Source organism: Pangasianodon hypophthalmus, chromosome 9 (assembly GCF_027358585.1).
Source record: "Pangasianodon hypophthalmus isolate fPanHyp1 chromosome 9, fPanHyp1.pri, whole genome shotgun sequence".
Classification (NCBI taxonomy): domain Eukaryota; kingdom Metazoa; phylum Chordata; class Actinopteri; order Siluriformes; family Pangasiidae; genus Pangasianodon; species Pangasianodon hypophthalmus.
In genome coordinates this window covers 19,942,478-19,961,974 of record NC_069718.1, presented here as the reverse complement: position 1 = coordinate 19,961,974, position 19,497 = coordinate 19,942,478, and the positions used below count along the sequence as shown (strand labels likewise).

At 38.8% G+C, this 19,497-nt stretch overlaps 2 protein-coding genes across 2 annotated transcripts; one reads left to right on the top strand and one right to left on the bottom strand.

Annotated features, from left to right (window-relative positions):
- Positions 1 to 573: 573 nt before the first annotated feature.
- On the bottom strand, positions 574 to 5,015 carry faap24 (FA core complex associated protein 24). The gene is made up of 5 exons (XM_026919585.3): positions 4,760 to 5,015; positions 4,198 to 4,335; positions 3,708 to 3,847; positions 2,720 to 2,875; positions 574 to 1,048 (listed from the first exon to the last, which is right to left on the bottom strand). The coding sequence occupies exons 2-5, from the start codon at positions 4,304 to 4,306 to the stop codon at positions 806 to 808; spliced, it is 648 nt and encodes a 215-aa protein (XP_026775386.1). The 5' UTR covers positions 4,307 to 4,335; positions 4,760 to 5,015; the 3' UTR covers positions 574 to 805.
- A 60-nt stretch (positions 5,016 to 5,075) lies between these two features.
- Positions 5,076 to 14,286, top strand: bmb (brambleberry). The gene is made up of 13 exons (XM_026918865.3): positions 5,076 to 5,221; positions 6,225 to 6,492; positions 6,819 to 6,947; positions 7,945 to 8,130; positions 8,588 to 8,810; positions 9,020 to 9,136; positions 9,666 to 9,845; positions 10,772 to 10,978; positions 11,101 to 11,260; positions 12,054 to 12,118; positions 12,245 to 12,369; positions 13,768 to 13,868; positions 14,008 to 14,286. Exons 2-13 carry the CDS (start codon positions 6,232 to 6,234, stop codon positions 14,135 to 14,137), a joined length of 1,884 nt encoding a protein of 627 aa, XP_026774666.3. The 5' UTR covers positions 5,076 to 5,221; positions 6,225 to 6,231; the 3' UTR covers positions 14,138 to 14,286.
- Positions 14,287 to 19,497: the final 5,211 nt, after the last annotated feature.

Sequence of the window (19,497 nt, the reverse complement as noted above, 5' to 3'; positions counted from 1 at the left end):
TTTAATGTATCCAGTGTGTTAGAGAAAACCCTCTAAATCAAGCAATGCAAGTGTACTTGACCACGACTGGGAAAAACAGCCTAGCTAACAAGAGACACAGTGCATCAGGATTGCAGCGGAGTCAAACCTTTCTCTGTTGTGTACTGTTTACCCTCATTACAAACAGTCTACTCAATTGTGATGGGTTCAGTTGCTATTGTAGAACAGCAGGAGATAAGTTTAAATCACAGCATTAAAATAAGACAGCACAGTGATACAATGGCTGGCGCTGGTACCTCACAGCTTGAGGGTCCCACGTGGGTTTCCAGGTTCTCGTTTCCTCCCACCTCCCAAAAACATGCTGGTAGGTGGACTGGCTACTCTTTTTGCCCCTGGTGTGAGTGAATGTTCAAATGTGTGTGCGCATGGTTCCCTGTGATAGACTGGTGTCCCAACCAGGGTGTGTTCCGAGGATAGACTCCAGTGCCTTGACCAGGATACAGAGGTTACTGAAGAGGAGTGAATAAATGAATAAAAATGACAGACTACGAATTCACTTTTTTTTCCAAAGGACAAACAAACAAACCAAAAAAAGCCAGTTTATCTGAATTTTATTAACTGCACTGCAAAACAATGTTTTGGACATATTCGGCTTTCCAGAACAAAAAACAAAAATATTCCTTTTTCCTTGAAGAAGAACTAAACTCAAAGGTTTTTATGGCCTTGGAGTTTGAGTATTTAGTTTGCATTAGGTTAGAGTCTTTACATGGCAAACAGCAGGTAAGTCCTGTGTGAAAGTCTCTGCAGAGTGCCATGTGGCACAATATCATGGCAGTATATCATGGAAAAAAGCCCAGATGTGCTGAGCAGTGGCCTGCCCCACAACAGGCTCCAGCTCCTCAACTGAGACATTGCTGATCTTATGGATGCTAGAGAAGCGCTGGAGTAGGGCCAAGGCCTTCACCTTGCCAACCCCAGGGATCTGCTGTACCAGGTTCAACACCACTGGGTCCAGCAGTCTGGCTGTGCTTCTCCTGCGGAATGGGTTCTCCTTGCTCTCTCCATGCACCTGTGGGAGAAAACATTTATAATGTGACATTCAGAAAGAACTGTAGCAGGTGGGATGTGATTTAGTCTGTTTGAAGGAGGAGATCTGGAACAAGTCAGAGAGAACATAATGGCTGATGTAGCACACCTGATATTTGTTTCCCCAACATGTATTTATGTATTTCTCTCTCTCTCTCCCTCTTGTTCTGGCAATGAGCTTTGTGTGTAAGACAAGCTAAGATGCAGAAGTGCATAGCAAGCTGGAAAGATGCTGTTTTAAGTTTCCGTTTAGTGGCTGCCTCGCCTGTGTGATGCTCATAAATGGAATGGTCATAAATACAATAAATAAAATTCACATTCAAAATGATCAAGATCCACGCCATTATGCAATTCATCACCAGCAATGACCTTCTCATGCTACACAATGTAGTTAAACCTATAGCTATCCATGTGCATTTGAATGTGGATACGTTACTGGACTGCAGTGTGGAGCACTCACCCTACCTCAGTACAAGTAGTATTTAAGTATGCTGGCTTTCCCATATCAAGAAACTGTTACATAGGCTACAGTTGACAACAATAGCCATCTAATGATATTTTATCAGATTGACTTTAGTATTTGGGTTACATTCCAGAAAGATGGAGCCACAAATCAATATATGAACGCATATTTCTTTTGTTTGTACAGAAATGTGTACAAATGGGGTTTTATTTTGGAGCTCAGTAAAGCAAAGTTCATCAAACAAATGGCGCATCTCCCAGTAGTCTCATGCTAATGAAACTACTCTTTTTGCAGAGAAGTCCTGCAAATCAGAAATGCGCACCACTATTAACTACTTTCCCATGCAAAGACTGAGGAAAAGAAGAAAAATAGATGTACCTTCTCCTATGCCTCAACACTTTGGGCTAGTTTCGTCCTTTAATGCAGTTTTTGAGTTGGAAGTTGGGGGTGGGAGTTTTGCTCCATCCCTCCCCACGAGCTTCAGCAAGCTGTTCTTTAAAGCTCAAAAGTAAAGTAACAGTTACACCCCTAATGTGCAGGGTCAGAGGAGTTTCTAATTTGCTAAATTGTTATGAATATATATATATATTAAAAAAAGGTTGTTTTGGGTGATCAGGCAAATTTGGGTGACCAGGAATGTTTTTTTAAAAAATTTATTTATATTTTAAAGAAGTCAATCAACACTTTTAGCAAAATATTTGAAGGCTTTACCATATTATAATCAAATCACCATTATGGCATTCTCAGTGAAAGTACACATACTGCCAACTGTCTGTTTCTTACTGTATTACAGTACGGTATTTGGGCACAACTTTACTTGAACATTACAGGCACCACTACCATTCAAACTGACTAACAAGTTTAATTAGTTAGTTTAATTAACTATTACGTTTAATAGTGCCTGGAATTTTTAATATCCTATTAAAGGGTAACAAACAAGACTAGACATAACGACATTTAATGTCTGTTATGAGGTGGTCCAACTGGGCAACATTTTAGTATGTATTAGTTCAATTTAGTTAAGATCGAACTCCAGTGTTTTTAAACAGTCTTTTAAAACTACATTGAACTACAGCGTTTCAACAGTAGACATATTTTATTGCTGTTTAGATGAATGTTGAGCAACACTAGTGTATTTGGTATTAGAACTAAAATGTTTTGGGTAGAGCTTTACATCTGACAGTGACTCACCATCTGTGCAATGAGCTGGGCTGCTTCACCAGGACCTGAGACATGCAGCAGGGTCAGGCCCAGCTCCAACACCACAAACTTCTGCAGTCCACTGAAGTACTGCTCACTGAGACGAGTCTTCTCCGCCAAAACAATCCCATGGAAGTTACTATTGGCCTGCAACATAATTACCTAAATTAATAAGCTGTAAAAATGGTTTAAAAAATGGTTATAAATGGTTTCCATATACAATGTAATGTGTACAGTGTAATAAAGAATTATGTTTTTAAGTGCAGATTAAATGACATGATTTCCACCAGCATTAATTAAAGAGCAATGATCTATATTTATGGCATCACACCATGTAACTATGGCTAGATTAATCACAGAAGATGATCTTTAATAGAATATGTATTTGCTGGTTGAAGATACAAATAATATGCACACAATTGTGCCAACAAATCTTCATTTTTCATATCTACATTTGTGTGACACTCACTTCCAAATTCATAACTCCTGTGCATGCTACATGAAACATTTTGGGAAAGGTATAACCTGTTATGGAAAATGGTGGGGGAAAAGGGAAAAAAAAAAAAAACCCTTAAATGGAACTCCTGGTCTTCACAACCCCATGGCTATACATGCAGCAGTTTTGCAACAAAATATATTTTAAGACAAATACTTTGGCTGCATGTGTAATATTTCTCCAACACAATACAAAAGATATTTAAAAAGTTCTTATGGTTAAAGAAGAAATTGGAGGATTTGTTATGTCAGTATACCTCCCACTACTACCTGCACCCTACAATGTGTCAGATAGACAAACATGATTCATTTTGACAACTTTAAGTTTCATTCATGCTGACATTATGGTACACAAGTTACTGTCAACTGACAGCACAGGAAAAGAAACATTTCTTTTTGTCAGGACCCACATACAATCAAAACAACATTGCTTCAGATCATATGTTGCACTTAAAGTGAAGATACATCATCAAAACTTACTTACATTTCTGAATCGAACAATTTTTCTTTTGTAGTCATTCCCTGCCACCAAGTCACTCTCTGACACGTACAGGACACAACTTTTGTTACTGAGGTGAAGGTCCACAACACCAAGCTCCTCCTCAAAGACAATCTTCACACTCCCTGTGAAGCAGAATAAAAACCAGTAAGCAAGTATATTAGAGGTGAACAAGTAGCAATAGTCATTTGGTCTTGATTAGGATTTCAGAACTGTAGAGACAATCTAAAAAGAAAACATATTTGCAAATAGCTAAGGTCTAAATGATAGGTCTGCAACCCTGATGCTGAAGTACTCCCTGTCCTTCACATGTTAGCGTTTTCCCTCCTCTAACACACCCACGTCCTCTCAGGAAGGGCTGGTAATTAACTGGTTAGTTTAATTAGGAGAGATGGGAGAAGGGAAAACACTAAAATGTGCAGGACATGGGTACTCCACGATCAGGATACTACAGTTTACACACTTTGGTACACACCTTTAAAATGCTGCACTAGTGTGGAGCCCCTCCACTTGGCGTTGATGATGACATGTCCGTATGGAGGTACAGCACTAACCACCACTGCTGCTGAGGGCTTGGGCTCCATCGCAGTTACATAAGCACTACCATATTTATCTACAGATAGTTATTCAGCACCGACATAACATAAAGGAGTATCTTCTCATTAGTTAGTGGCAATAATCTAAGACTGCAGCTAACAGTTTATGGCAGTGTTACCACCAGGGCTGCACGATACTGAAGAAAAATGAGATATGCAATAACTTGTTAAATAATAATAATAATAAGCGGTACAATAATGCTATAAGTGTGCAAAATCAATTGAAATTATATTTATATATAGATTTAAAAACTGAAAATGGCATAACCAACATACATATTTCATGTTCTTTTGAGAAAAAGAAAGCATCCTCTATGTGAGTCGCCCTAAAACTTTTCCTAACTTCTTTAAGTATTAAAATCATTCAGTTATCGCAAACCCTATCGCGATATTTACATTTCGATAATTTCGATATATCATGCAGCCCTAGTTACCGCTTACCTTCATGACTAGTTCACCACGGCCAGCTCGCTAGCAAACTAAACTAGCTTAAACCAGCTTAAACTAGCTTAATACCTGCGATGTGCCACTAATATCGAACTAAATTATTATTTTCGAAATTCATTCCAAAATAATTTCCCTGACTGCAAATGGTTTCAGGAGGCAACTTCTGTTTAAAAAAAGAAAATAAAATCGAGCTAGCCTGCAAGTATAGCACATCACAACAACAAACCCTCTTAAATCTCGCGCGCGTTAACGTTCCAAAAAATCTCGCGAGATTTTCATTTTCCCCAGCCGCTGTTCATTGGCTGCTTCTTTTCCATTTAAATGGTTGAAGAGAAACAGAGACGCATCCTCAGCTCCAGGCGCTCACACACAGGAGTTATACAGCAGTGCGGTTAGGAGGCACTCTCACATTCAAACAGCGATTACAGCAAGGGAAGTTTGGTGGAGCAACTTTTGGTGAGTGCACTGATTTGTGTTTTTAACTCGAATCCTCAATCCTTATGATGCTGACTTAGATTTTTAAATTGTTGAAAAAAAAATAAAAGTAATGTTACCTGTCAAACCTGTTATTGTCAAAGAGTCATGAAATGCAAAACCAAGAGCAGTAAGGTAACACACACACACACACACACACAGAGTAATTCCTGTCAGCTGTGGTAGGATCCATGCCCGGACTTGTCCTGGACCAACAGACACAGACCCTCAGTACTGCAGTGTAATTGTCAAATTTAGCTTATTGCAGTATGAATAGATTTGAACCTTGATCACTCTTCAGGAGTGAGAGTTTTTTTTTTTTTTTTTTTTTTTTTTTTTTTTTTTTTTTTTTGACTTCTTTGCTATTTGTGTCTGGACCCAATATGAGAATAGGTCTTTTGTGGCACTGGGGCTGTTGATGGTCTCTTAGTTGTGAGAAAAAAAAAATCAAAAATTAAACCTTACACTATATGGTACTTTGAGGATTTGTGTAGGGACCTACAATAAAAGAATATTCTCTTATAAAAGGTTTAAATTATAAGCCATTTAGAAAGCTAACACTATCAACCTTTTTGTTTATAGCCCTTTTTCTCCAAAAACATTCGTGCTTTCATTCATGTTCAGTAAGTGCTTCATCCTGGTCAGGGTCACTGTGGATCAGGAGCTGATCCCAGGTGGGAAAATACCTTGGGTGGCATGCCAGTCCATCACTGGTTCCTATGAACACACTTTCACACCCAGGGGCAATGTTAGTGAACCAATCCTCATACTGGCATGTTTTTGGACAGTCGAAGGAAACCGGAGAACCTGGAGGAAAACCAAGCGAATGCAGGGAGAGCGTGCAAAACTCCACACGGACAATAACCTAAGCTCAGGATCGAACCAGGCACCCTGGAGGCACATGACATGCTGCACCACTGTGCCGCTTGTTTTTCAGTCATTCTTTTTAAAATGTTGTTTAACCCCTTTTTGTCCTTCTTTTTAGGGGTCAAATGGTTCAGAGACATTTAATCAGTATGGAATCGTGGATGTTGCTGGGGTGTGTGTTGGCTCTGTGTGGTGAAGCCGATGCTTTCTTTGAATGGATGAAGAAGGTGGCACCAGCTCCGGCCGCGGTGCCTCCAGCTATGCCCACTCATCAGACTGCTGTCCGGAGTGATGCCCCACCATTTGAGATGAGTGTCACTGATGAGAAGATTTTGGCTGAGGCGAAAATGATGGATATGAGTCCTCTTGACAGCTGCCATTTTAGAGTAAGTACAGACTTTCTTGAGACATCCCATACAAGCAGGTTCATACAAGAATAGTGGTTGGACAGTGTCACAAACACTGCAATATGGTGTCTAATGGCTTGCCTTGTTGAAAATCTATGAATGCTCTATAAAGTACAAGTAACCTGAGTTTGACTCATATTTTTTTATTTTTTATTATTATTTTTTTTTTTATAAACAGTGTTGTATTTGTGATTCCTTTATTGAGTCTTCATGAACAAGCCATTTTTATTTCTTTGCTCACCCCTCAATTTTGGTTTATATTCAGAGATTTTTATATTTATAGACTTTCTGACTTCTGTTCACAGGTTGTCTCTCAGCTTAAGGCTACCTGCAATGGCCTTTCAGAAGAACAGCTGGCAAAACTGGGAGTGGCTTTGTTCAACTGCCAGTCAGAAGTAGAGGGACGCAGGACTTTCCTGTGTACTGAGGAGATGGTACAGTGCGCAATGATTACTGTATTGTTGTTATTCCTCTTTCAGCTGCTCCCGTTAGGGGTCACCACAGTGGAACGTTGGTCCACATATTTGATTTGGCACAGTTTTTACACCGGATGCCCTTCCTGACACAGCGCTCCCCAATTATTATCCAGGCTTGGGACCGGCACTGAGAGCTCAACTGGGGTTGGTTCCCTGACTGGGAATTGAACCCGGGCCGCAGCAGTGACAGCACCGTGACCTAACCACTAGTCCTCCACGGACCCCGCAATGATTACTGTGTTAAAATTAAAATTTTGTGCTATAGTGCTTTCATAGAGCCATTAGCTCATGTTCTTGGTCAGATTGTGCACGATTCATTGGTACTAATCACTTAAGACAAAATTATTTTTTGTCCATAAACCTCCTTTAAAGTGCAGCCACCTTTTAGTGCTGCTCAACAGTAAATTGGTAAAAATAATAACCAACCAGCAAAGACATGTCAAGATGCCCACTTTTATAAGCCAGTCAAATGACTGATGGGTAAAACCAAAGTCTGGCCTACCTAAATACACTGTTTCACTTGTAAATACATAATGCTGGGAAAGAAAATGTGTTCAGAATTCCATTTCATGTTGTCTTTAAACCATTAGAGATTTAGGTTTACTGTTGGTAAGTGGTTTGGTCTTCAATTCCTTGACCTTTGCATGTGCAGTAGGCAAACGATCATAAAGACAATTTCATGACTTGAAGAGATGTGATGTACTGAACAACTGTTACTTTGATTTCATTCAACTGTGGAACTCTCATTAAACATTTGTTGGCCAGCTCATAGAGGAAAAAGACTTACACAAGTACATTGTAATGATTTTTTTTGATAACTGAAATCAGCTCTAGGTCCCAGATATTTATAGAGTAAGAGCATTGATTATTAATCATTCCTATTTGCAGTCATGTTGATGTAGTTCATACCTGATATGACTATTACTGCTCTTATTTTTTCCTCTTTTTTTGGCAGTCCATTAAAGAGTGCACAGCCGACATGGATTCAGATACCTGGAACGCATACCACATTGTCAGCAACCGTGCACGCTCAGTGTGTTATGCCACACGTCAGCAGCAGTTTCGAAGGCAGACTGAGCTTACTGTGAACGCCCTGATCTCAACAGCAACAAACCAGCTGGATGCTATGAAAGACCTGAAGGTCTGTATATCTAGAATCCTTAACTTTTAATAATAAGATTTTTTTTAACAATAGTGGGTAAGCTGTTACGCTTATGGGTAAGTGATGATCAAGTAAATTAAATCCATATGAAGAGATTGACATAAACACTCTGTTGACATGTTATTGGTTACAACCATCCTGCAGCCACTGGCCATTTTATTAGGTATAGGTGTATAACTATTGGCCTAATAGTTATTAGTACCCCATCCGTTGCAATGTACAGCTTTATCAGCCACTCTATAGAGCAGGGATTTCAAACCTTCATAGTCAGGGACCTGTTTATTTTTATTTATTTATTTATTTTAATGCTTAACACCTATCTCTGTCAAGTCAGTAAGGTGAAATAAACAGCAAGTTCAGATTGAGGAACTTGAGGGATTGATCTTGCATACAAGAAGCATATTCCACCTGCCAACACTAGGCCAAATAATTGCAGGAGGGTCAGCGTGAACTACGGGACATGACTGCTGCATCACTGGACAGGCTGTTGGAGGGTCACAGTGCTCTGCAGCTCCAGCAGGGGGCACTAAAGGAGGGCCAGGAGCAGTTGGATGCTTCAATCTCGGCCAATTTGCAGAGGTTGGCACAGGAGAAGGCTCTGATCAGCACTGGGCAGCAGCTGGTGGCACAGCTTATCCAGGGAGTTACACAGAGAATAGGTGTGTCTCATGGTCTTATGATCAGTTCAGTCTAAAAAAACAATTCTCTTTGAAATTGAGCCTTTCTGCCTGTTCTGTTCTGAGGTACTACACTTTTTTGTTGATCACTCATTTTGAGATTCTTTGAGAGGGATTGTATTATAAATACAGGTTTGGTGTGTGATTAAGATGTTAATGTCTGACATGTCCCTTCTGTTCTGCATGAGTAGAGAATGTCAGTGAGCAGCTGAAAAGTCAAGGTACAGACGTGCAGGAAGGTCATCAGGCTATTCTGAATGACCTGGCTGAAGTCAGAGGGCGTGCACAAGAGATCTACAGTAAAATGGGTAAATCTTCAGTAAAACACACTTAGCTAGTTTAGCATTTCTTTATATTCCTGTTCCGGTTCATTTTTTTTTTTCCATTTGAAATTGAGAGACGTAGTCTATTATAGATAGGCTAAATAATAATTTGGTAGTGTCAGTTGGTTTGCGTATTTTTCTTTCTGCTGTCTGCTTAGTGAGCCTGCATGGTATTATTTATGAGAAGTTAGCACTGTGTGTAATGAATATTGATGGGTGAAAGGCACCTTTATATCCATGACTTACCTGCTTGTTAACATGACACCTGGCTGCCAGATCCTGATCTTTCAAATCTAACTGTGTAAATTACATATTTGAAGTTTGCTTCAAGTCTTAGCTATGTGATGAATAATGCTTAAAAGTTGCATTATCTACCTTGAAAGTACTGGGAAGATGTTGAATTTCTTGTAAGATAAGCTATATGAAACATGTAAATGTATATAAATATACCTGACTTTGCTGTTGTTGTGTTTAACAGTTGGTGAGACTGATTCTCCTCTGAATCTTGTTTCAGAGCTTAATATGAATGGGGTCCTACAGCAGCAGAACACAACAGTTCAGTTCTACGCTGAGCTCATGAGAAAGCTGGAACGCATGAACAGCACTCTGGGATACATGCTGACATACCTGGACAGCATGCAGAGTAGGCTAGAGGATAGACTACATATGATCCAAGGATACCTGGGATGGGCTGGTACATAACTTATTATTTAAAGCATGTTAAGGGTAAATAATATTCAGTGTTCACACATCTGGAGCCGCAATCACAAAAAGTGGCATTAAAAGTTCCTAGCTATGGCTGTATTAAGACAGGGAACATCTCTCTCAGGTGATTTAACCACAAGTGGACAGGGGCAACACTGTTTATACATCATATTTAAGTGTGTTGAATATGGAGGTTGCAAGAGCTGGCAAATCTGGCAAATGCCCAATGTCACCTTAAGACCATCCCAAAAAATACTAGCCCAATAGTAAAACTTTAACAAAATGAATATTCATGTGAAAGAACATTTTCTAATTTAAATGATCATGCACTCAGATTGCTTGATTTTAAAAATTTACAGTGCACACTGTAAGTGTTCAGAGATTTTATCAAATCAGTGTTATGTAACTTGACTCTGGATAACTCGGATTCCAGTTTATTTGCAACTGTCCTGAGGCCGATAGGTCGGAGAGTGGACAAAACTTTGATCTGTGTTGTATTGCATTGCTTCTACATCCAATTGCCAGTAGAGGAGAGAATGGGGTTTGTGGGTAAGCGTGGTTCATAGAGACTTGCCGGTGTGGTGTGCTACCCTTAAAATCTCACCACAGAGAATGTGTGACGTAATGAGCACTCCTATGACCCATCCATTTCAAAAAAAAAAAAAAAGTAACATGACAAATTCTCAGAGAGGAAAAAGTTCTGGAGGTGTGTAAAAACATCAAGTGTGATACAAAAGTGTGTACAGTGTGAACACAAATCTTTATTGCCTGTTCAGTACAAAACAGTCCTGAACGTCCACGTGCAACTTAAGAGTATCAGGAAAAGGAGATTTACTGGTTTTAAATCCTGATGCCTGTAAACTGAATTAAGTTTCTCTTGGTTGTCCTGATTTTTTTTTTTCCTTTCCTCCCCAGGTCTGAGCCTGCGTGCTGTTTGGATATGTGTGATGCATGCTGGATATTTCCTGTTCTCTGCGGTCCTGCTGTCCTTCTTGCAGTGTCCCACATTTTCCCGTGCCTCTCTGCTCATCACTGTGCCCATCAACGCCATCGCTGAGATCAATCAGCAGTCAGCTCTCGACCTGGTCACGCTCTCTCTGCTCCTCTTTACACTCTCACTGGGTTAGTTGCTTCGTGTGCGTGCGTGTGCATGTGCATGCGTGCACACGCGTGTGTTCACTTTCATGTTTTCAAGGCTTTGTATCTGAGTCTATGCAATAACATTGTGTGAGCTTGTTTTCCAGCACGTTGGTTTGTGCTGCAGTTGTTGTGGGCTCTGTCTAACCTGAAGGGCCAGAAGTGCAGTGATGTTCATGCTGCTCTTCTGGCTCCTCCAGTTGAGAAGACTCCTGAACAATCCCCAATCCCTGCGTACAGTCCAGCAACCTCCTCAACACCTCTAGAGTGAGTCTTTGCATAAGGGATTACTACTTTAGCCCCTTATGTCCTACTAAGGAATGGAGGCCCATTAATGCAGGCCATTTCTTTATAGCAAACATTAAGTATAACTGTTATTACTTTAAAAAATCCTCTTCCTTTTCTTTTTATTTCTTCACCCATTTTCTTGCCAATTTGGTCTCCTGTCAATTCCCACCCACCAGCCAGCTCTCCCCTATCATACAATGGCTACCAACCGGGAAGGGCTGAAGGCTAACGTCTTTTACTTCGAGACAGGTGAAGCCAGCCAACTGCATGTTTTTGAACTGTTGAGTCATGGGTTGGCATACCACACTTGGAGGAAAGCGTTCTATACCCTCTTTCACATACATGAGCTCACAGACACCCACGAACAATTGTTTAGTGTTACTGTGATTGACAGGGGAGAGAGAGTATTGCAATCCCTCCCACCCAGAGAGCTCGGCCAATTTCCCTTTGGCTTCTGGCCACATGTGGCAGGGACATCACTGGGATTCAAAGTTGTGATCTCCTGACAATAGGACAAACGATTTTCTGTTACGTCGCTCCACCAATATTAAACTTGTCAGTTTCAGGCTATTTGCACGTAAATAGGTTCTGTAATATACAAATGATTTTCATGTTCATTATAATCCAAACACAAAAGTAGAAAATTTTTATTTTTTAGTATTCTTGCACTTCAATAATTTATGTATTATTATTATTATTTTTTTTTAAATCGGAGCAAGACGCTGAATTTCTCATGTTTCTCATCTATTCTAACTACATGTATCTCTTTTAGAGGAGACCTCGACTGTGATTTGGAGTCAGAGGTGCCATGTCAGGACCAATACAGCTTTATGACAGGTGTGTTCTTGTCACATACACGTGTGCACATTTCTCGGGGTGCGTGTGTGTGTGTGTGCGCGCGCATACCGGGGTGCTCTAAAATGCACGTGTTCATAGGTTTGTCATTTATTTCGCATGGTGTAGGTGATCCGTGCATGGTGGCTTTATCTCCGTCCCACACGTATAGGCCACCCAGCCATGGGCGTCTATCCGTAGGTACCCCCAGCCATTCTACACCCAGACTGAAGAGTCGACATGGCCTCGGAGGAGTGAGTAGAAAACACAAACGTGCATATCTCTATAAAGAGGACAAGTGCCACTGCGGTAGCTTTTTGGAAATGTTTTTCTTTTCTTTTTGTGTGTGGTTTTCTTTTTAAAGCTAACACCGGGCCTCATTTATCAAGCTGGATAGAAATAGGTTTATTCATAAATCATTTGTAGGAGCATTTACACAATTACACAAATTTGATATTCATGAAGATCCTGTAATTTCATAAAAACGTTTGTATTCTACTCTTGCTTCTGAGAAGGTGAGAATGTATGCATAAGAAGACTATTGCAAACCTTAATTGATCTACTTAAAATCAAATAATTTGCATGCATTACTGCACTTTTATATATACTGTCAAGTTTAAATAGCTTACATATTTACATTTACAGCATTTAGCAGACACCCATATCTAGTGCAACTTACAGAAGTGCTTTAGACTTTCTAAAACACTCCTCATGCTAGTTCAACAGGTTATGGATTACAAATACTGTAGAGAAAGTTTTGTGAAAGTCATTTTGTTTTATTAGCATTAATTAAAGAATGTGAAAAATAAAGAAAGTGAGCTAACACAAACCCAAAAATTAAGACAAATAAAACGAGTCATTCTAAACAAATGCCTCAGCTGACAGAAGATTAAGGGATCTCGCAGGACTTTTAAAAGGACTTTTAAAGGCTGGCACGATTTATTTTTTTAAGTGTAAAAACTGCCTTATAAATCACTTCCATTTGCCGTGGCATTTTCTTTTGATGCTGTGCGACACTTTAGACCCAGCACATTGGCTGAGACACTTTAAACAGTTTAAAACACTTTCCCTGTGTGATATGCTCGATGTCCATGATCACCTGGGAGCACTGTAGATCTTATTTTCTGTTTTCATGTCAGACCATTTTCTTTTCACCTTACTTAATTTAAGGTGCTGTTACTCTGTTAATATTTTTTTTTTGTTGTTGGCATAGATGTGATTCAAAATAACTTTTTTTTTTTTTGCTGTTTACTCTCATTTTAGCACTGTGAGCTTTGCCTTTTTGTGGAGTTTTATGGGCGTCACCAAATGCAAATCAGCTGTGCACACACCTGGTCATTTACGAGTGATTTACGGGGCAAATTTTTAGTTTGATTTGGCAAATATTTACACACAATATTACTAAAAGATTGATAAATGAGGTCAATTGCCTGTTAGACAACCAAATTAAATATTTTCTTTATGTACCCCAACAGCACATAAAACTATTACACTATTAATATTTTAACAGGTGCTCTCATTCAACGTTATATTATGGTATAGTACGTTAAAATAATGTTTATACTCCATCCTAATTTTTGTTTAATTCTTATCCAAAATGGAATAATTTATTATTAATAAACACTTTGACTGATGCATGTACTGCTTGGCAGGCTGTTCTTGAGAGCATTACCCAGAGGAACCTGGGAGGTGTCTTGGATGCAGTCAGCCACTCCCGGAGCTCCAGCCCCAATCAGTCAATCGCCAGCAACAGGTATGCCCATTTTAAATAACACTAAGTGTATTTTATTTATTTATTTATTTTTTTTTTGTGTAGTTTCATGTGGTAATATTGATTATTATTTCTGTTTAGTACTTCCTGTAAACACTGGATTGACTTCTTCTTCTCACAGCTCTTTCTCGGGGCGTCCTCTGTGTAGTGGCACCACCAGGCTGGGACAGCCGTGTAAGAAGAGGGCACTGGCAGGTCAGGACTTCTGTCGGGTCCATGAAGGGGGACACAACTCCTATAGTCACCTGTGAAAAGCTGTGTAGCACTCCACTGCCACCTGTAGCACCTGCGAGTGTACTGTGTATATCTTGTGTTTTCTCCAGTATCAGCACTTCATTTGTTTGAACATTTTGTCCTGTTTTTAGTCATCCTATCTATGAATATAAAATAGTGTAAAGTATTTATAATAAAATATTACAAAAATATAATTTGTATTTGTATTGTAATTGTTAAAATGAAAGTGTAGTTTGTATGATTACAAAACATGTTGCTTTAGAGAAGCAGCAGCTTCCAAATGAGCTTGTCCATTAATCATGAGCCTAGTGCCTCAACAAGTTTTATATTTATTTATTTATTTATTTTACTACAACTCACAATTAAACTTAATTAATGTAAGACATTTTTAAAACAGGCACTTATAGTTGTTTAGTGTTCTGTCCATGAGATTCTGTCTCTTAAGGTTAGTGAGACAAAAAAAAAAAAGAAAACATCTTGTCAGGTTACAGAGAACTTACTTACTGACCATTACAAAGCTCTGACTTTATTTATGTATTTACTTATTTATTTATTATAAAAATGCTTATTATCAGCCTTCAATTATGTGGACTGTCTTCCAAACAAGTTTTGGTGAATTAGATGTTACTGTAAAAACTATAATGTATAAGAATGAGCACCTTTAATATAAACCTGTTATTTGACTTGTATCTGACAGAGCTGCTGTTATAGAATTATCAAACCCATAATCAAGACCAAGCAGAGCATTCAACAGCACTGTGATATAAAATACAACTACACTTGCATGAGGTACAGAGGTAAAACCACCTCAATAAACCTAACAAGAGATCAGTGTACATCATTTAGTACATCAATGTTACCTATTCTGAAAGCTCCATTAAAAAGCTCCATAATTACTGTGTAGAGCCATGAGGTTAATTGTTTTATTGACCTCAAATTATGATTGGCATATTGCACACTACTTTAATTATTAAATTCAGCTTTTTATTTTGTATAATAGTAGCTCTTTTAAATTTTTTTTATTTTTTTAAATAAATAGACATACATGAGCACCTTCAGGCTATGCTGCATCAATGCACACTAAACCATGATCAGAATAATTCATGCATCTGTATATGTGTCATGACAGTGAAAAGACAGAACAAGGGCTGTTTAGACACTATGGAGGATTTATTAAATACAACTCAGCAAGCGAAGCTGCCTGTTTCATCTTATCTCAGATCCATCTGTTCTATAATGAGAAAGTGATGACATTAATTAGTTCAATCCTGAAGTAGACATTGCTGAGAAATAGTTTCATCAACAGCAAACAAATCCTTGAAATCTCACCTTCATTCCTCCCCTCATTGTTATTTTGTCCTGGAGGCTGTACTGTAAAATGAACAGAGAGAATACTGCATAGTCCATATGTTTATCTAATTTTGTAGTTGAATATTTAAACAGAAATAACTCACTGTTAATATTCTGTTCAAAAACCACACCGCCTCCAAATGTATTGCCGTGTGCAATGATTTGATGTGCCTGGCTTCCCTCATTCCTTATGTTGATAGTCCCGTCTCCTTTTTGAAAGGCAAAAATGAACAAATTTTTCATTACATAAAGATGGTGCCACTTTCACATCAATGTGAAGAAATAATTCAAGCTGAAGCAAGTACCACTTTGTTCTCTGGGCAGGACAGGACCTGCTCCTTCTCTGGCTGGAGGTCCTGAAATTCAAGAGAAGCTGTTACAGTAATCTACATACGGTACACGGCAGCATGTTGTTCTTTTTTTCCTCTCAGGCAGTCACTGCTGTTTACTAAATCAGAGGGAGTAATTGCTTTCATTCTTGCTAAAGAATGGACAAACAAATATAAGTACAATTCAAAATGCTATCTAATTAAATTACAGTAAAATACAATGTACTATTCTCACCAGTGTAAGTGGTACGACTTGTAACGTCTCCTTGAAAGGTATTTCCCTCCAGAATTGCACCCGTCTGCACACCTCCTCCTGTAACGTCTATGTTCATCCTTCTAAGTTCTGTGAGAAGAACAAAATCATTTCCAACCTCTGAACATGCAAGACAGGTCCTGAGCTAAGTGTTAGGGTGTTTCTGCACAGATATTTGCTTAATGAAGGTACTTACCAGAGTTTTGTTTTCGTGCTGGTGGTCCTCCAGCCATGTTACACTATTACGAAGCAAGATAGTGTTCCAAAGTGCTAAGAATTTCTCTCTTGATTTCCTTCCTGCTTCCTTTGTTTCCTTCTTGCTTACCTGCTCGTTCAGTGGCCGACTTTGTTGTTTCAAAGTTTTACTTCCTCTTTGTCCCCCTAGGTATTGTGACGTAAAAGGAAGTATGATGGTCTGATGGAAAATATCTGTTGTGTTAAGACTTTATATGCAAAACAACTGCCAGTATGAACGCATATGCCAGTATGTCATTAATCAGAGAAAAAAACATCATGCTAAAAACATAACTTAAGTATTTTTAAACTGTGTGTTTTCTTTCTTGTTTTCCTTCTTGCTTCATTTGTGTCTTTCTTGCTTACCTGCTCGTTCTGTTACGTATTGTGTTGTGTCACAATTTCATTTTCACTTTTTCTCAAAGGTATGGCGATGTGAGGGAAAGTAGGATGGGCTAATGGGAAACACCTTCTGCGTTCGCATATCATATGAACATCTTTATACTGTATATATAAAATAGAACATTAGAAAATTAGACACAGTGTCCCACACACAGGTTATCCGTATAGAACCATCAACAATATTTTGTACCAAAGGCTTGCATTTTGCTTTTGAAGTACAGGATCAGGCCTGCAGGAAGTGAGAGAGACTAGTGCAAATCACATGTAACATGAAACCAAGAAGTTAGTACAGGATGCCAGGAACCATAGGGGAAGGGACGTATTACAGTTGAGCAAATCTACGACAGGTACGACAAGGTATTACAAACTGTTTGAGATTATTTATATCAGATTCAGAAGAGGAGATGCAAACTTTGCAGTATACAGTGCCTTGCAAAAGTATTCAACCCCCTTAAAAGTCATCAGATTACTCTGGATTACAAATGACACTTACACAGATTGTTCCACCCAGCATTTCTATTGCAAACCAATATGCTCTTAAAGTAAACTTACAAAGTCAAAATTCATTATCTGTCAGCAGATCAACAAAACTTGGTAGAACCACCTTTTGCTGGAATAAAAAGTAAACAAATCCTTGAAATCTCACCTTCATTTCTCCCCTCATTGTTTTTTTGTCCTAAAGATTGTTGTACTATAAAAGGAAGAGAGAGTGTAATATTCCATAACTCTATTTTGTAGTTTTCAATATTTTAAATAACTCACTGTTAATATTCTGTTCAAAAACCACACCGCCTCCAAATGTATTGCCATGTGCAATGATTTGATGTGACTGGCTTCCCTCATTCCTTATGGTGATAGTCCTGTCTCCTTTTTGAAAGACAAAAAATTACAGGTTTTTCATTACATAAAGATGGTGCCACTTTCACATCAATGTGAATAAATAATTCAAGCTGAGGCAAGTACCACTTCGTTCTCTGGGCAGGACAGGACCTGCTCCTTCTCTGGCTGGAGGTCCTGAAAATCAAGAGAAGCTGTTACAGTAACCTACGTACAGTACATGGCAGCATGTTTTTTTTTCTCTCAGGCAGTCATTGCTGTTTACTAAATCAATTAATTGCTTTCATTCTTAGCTAAAGGATGTAAAGACTGGACATGGACAATCAAATATAAGTACACTGCAAAATGCAATATGATTAAATTGCAGTAAAATACAATGTACTATTGGTCATTTTCTCACCAGTGTAATTGGTGCGACATGTAACGTCTCCTTGAAAGGTATTTCCCTCCAGAATCACACCCGTCTGCACAGCTCCTCCTGTAACGTCTATGTTCATCCTTCTAAGTTCTATGAGAAGAACAAAATCATTTCCAACCTCTGAACATGCAAGACAGGTCCTGAGCTAAGTGTTAGGGTGTTTCTGCACAGATGCCCATGCCATCAGATGAGGTAGCATACTTTGGATCATGAGCAGTTCCTGCTCTTCTCCATATTCTTCTCTTCCCTTCATTTTGATACAAATCTTTGTCTCATCTCTCCATACGTTCTTGTTCCAAAACTACAGACTTTTTTTTAGATTTTTTTAAAAATCTAATCCGGTCTTCCTGTGTTTGAGGCTTACCAATGGTTTACATCTTGTGGTGTGAAGTCTTCTCTTGATTGTTGACTTTGACACAGACATGCCTTCCTCCTAGCGAGTGTTCTTGATCTTGCCAACTGTTGTGAAGGGGTTTTTTTCTTCATCAGGAAAATAATTCTTCCGTCATCCACCACAGTTTTTTTTTTTTGTTTTGTTTTTTTGTGGTTTTCCGGACTTGTTGGTGTTTCTGAGCTCACCAGTACATTCTTTCTTTTTAAGAATGTACCAAATAGTTGACTTGGCCACATCCAATGTTTTGAATATCTCTCTGATGGTTTTTTTTCAGCCTAACAATGGGTTGTGCCCTCTAAATATTCAATATTTAATTTCAACTCAACTAGACAGCTAAAATAATAACTTTTTCAATGTCCAAATATTTTTCGACCTCACTGTATATGTGTGCTGGTCTGTGAAAATGAATGTCGCTGTGGCTGAATGATGAAAAATCAAGTAATATACTTTGGCTTAACTACATGACATAGTGAAACAGACATAAGCCTAATCAATTCAGTTTGAGGTCAGATACTGTATGTAAAAATGTCTGCAAAGCTCCTGTGACATCACATCATAAAAACAGAACAGAGAAGATCACTTACACACTTTGACGATGAGACAGAGACCGATGTGGATATCGCCAATAATTAAAGTGATAATGTGATAATGCATTTTTTAAAAATTGTAAAGTATAATTCTTTAAAATTTGGCAGTAACATTTTTTCATAAGTAGATTAGGTAGGTGCATCTTTTCAGTGAATTAAATATTTTAATGTGATTTTTTTTTCACTTTTGGGGGTAGCCAGATTTCAACATGCTGTTTATGTAATTGTGATTGAGACACATGAAAAAAGATGCAATGGTCAAAGAACACTATATGGGCAAAAGTATGTGGACACCTGACCATCACACCCATATGTGCTTGTTGAATATCCCACTCCAGATTTATTCCCCCTTTTGGTGTTATAATTATCTCCACTCTTCTGGGAATGCTATCCACTAGATTTTAGAGCACGGCGGTGGTGCTTTGTTCCCATTCAGCCAAAGGAACATGAGTGATCAGGCACTGATGTCGGGTGAGGAGGTCTGGGGTGCTGTCAGTGTTCCAGTTCATCCTAAAGGTGTTCAGTGGGGTTGAGGTTGGGGCTCTGTGCAGGTCACTCGAGTTCTCCTGCTCC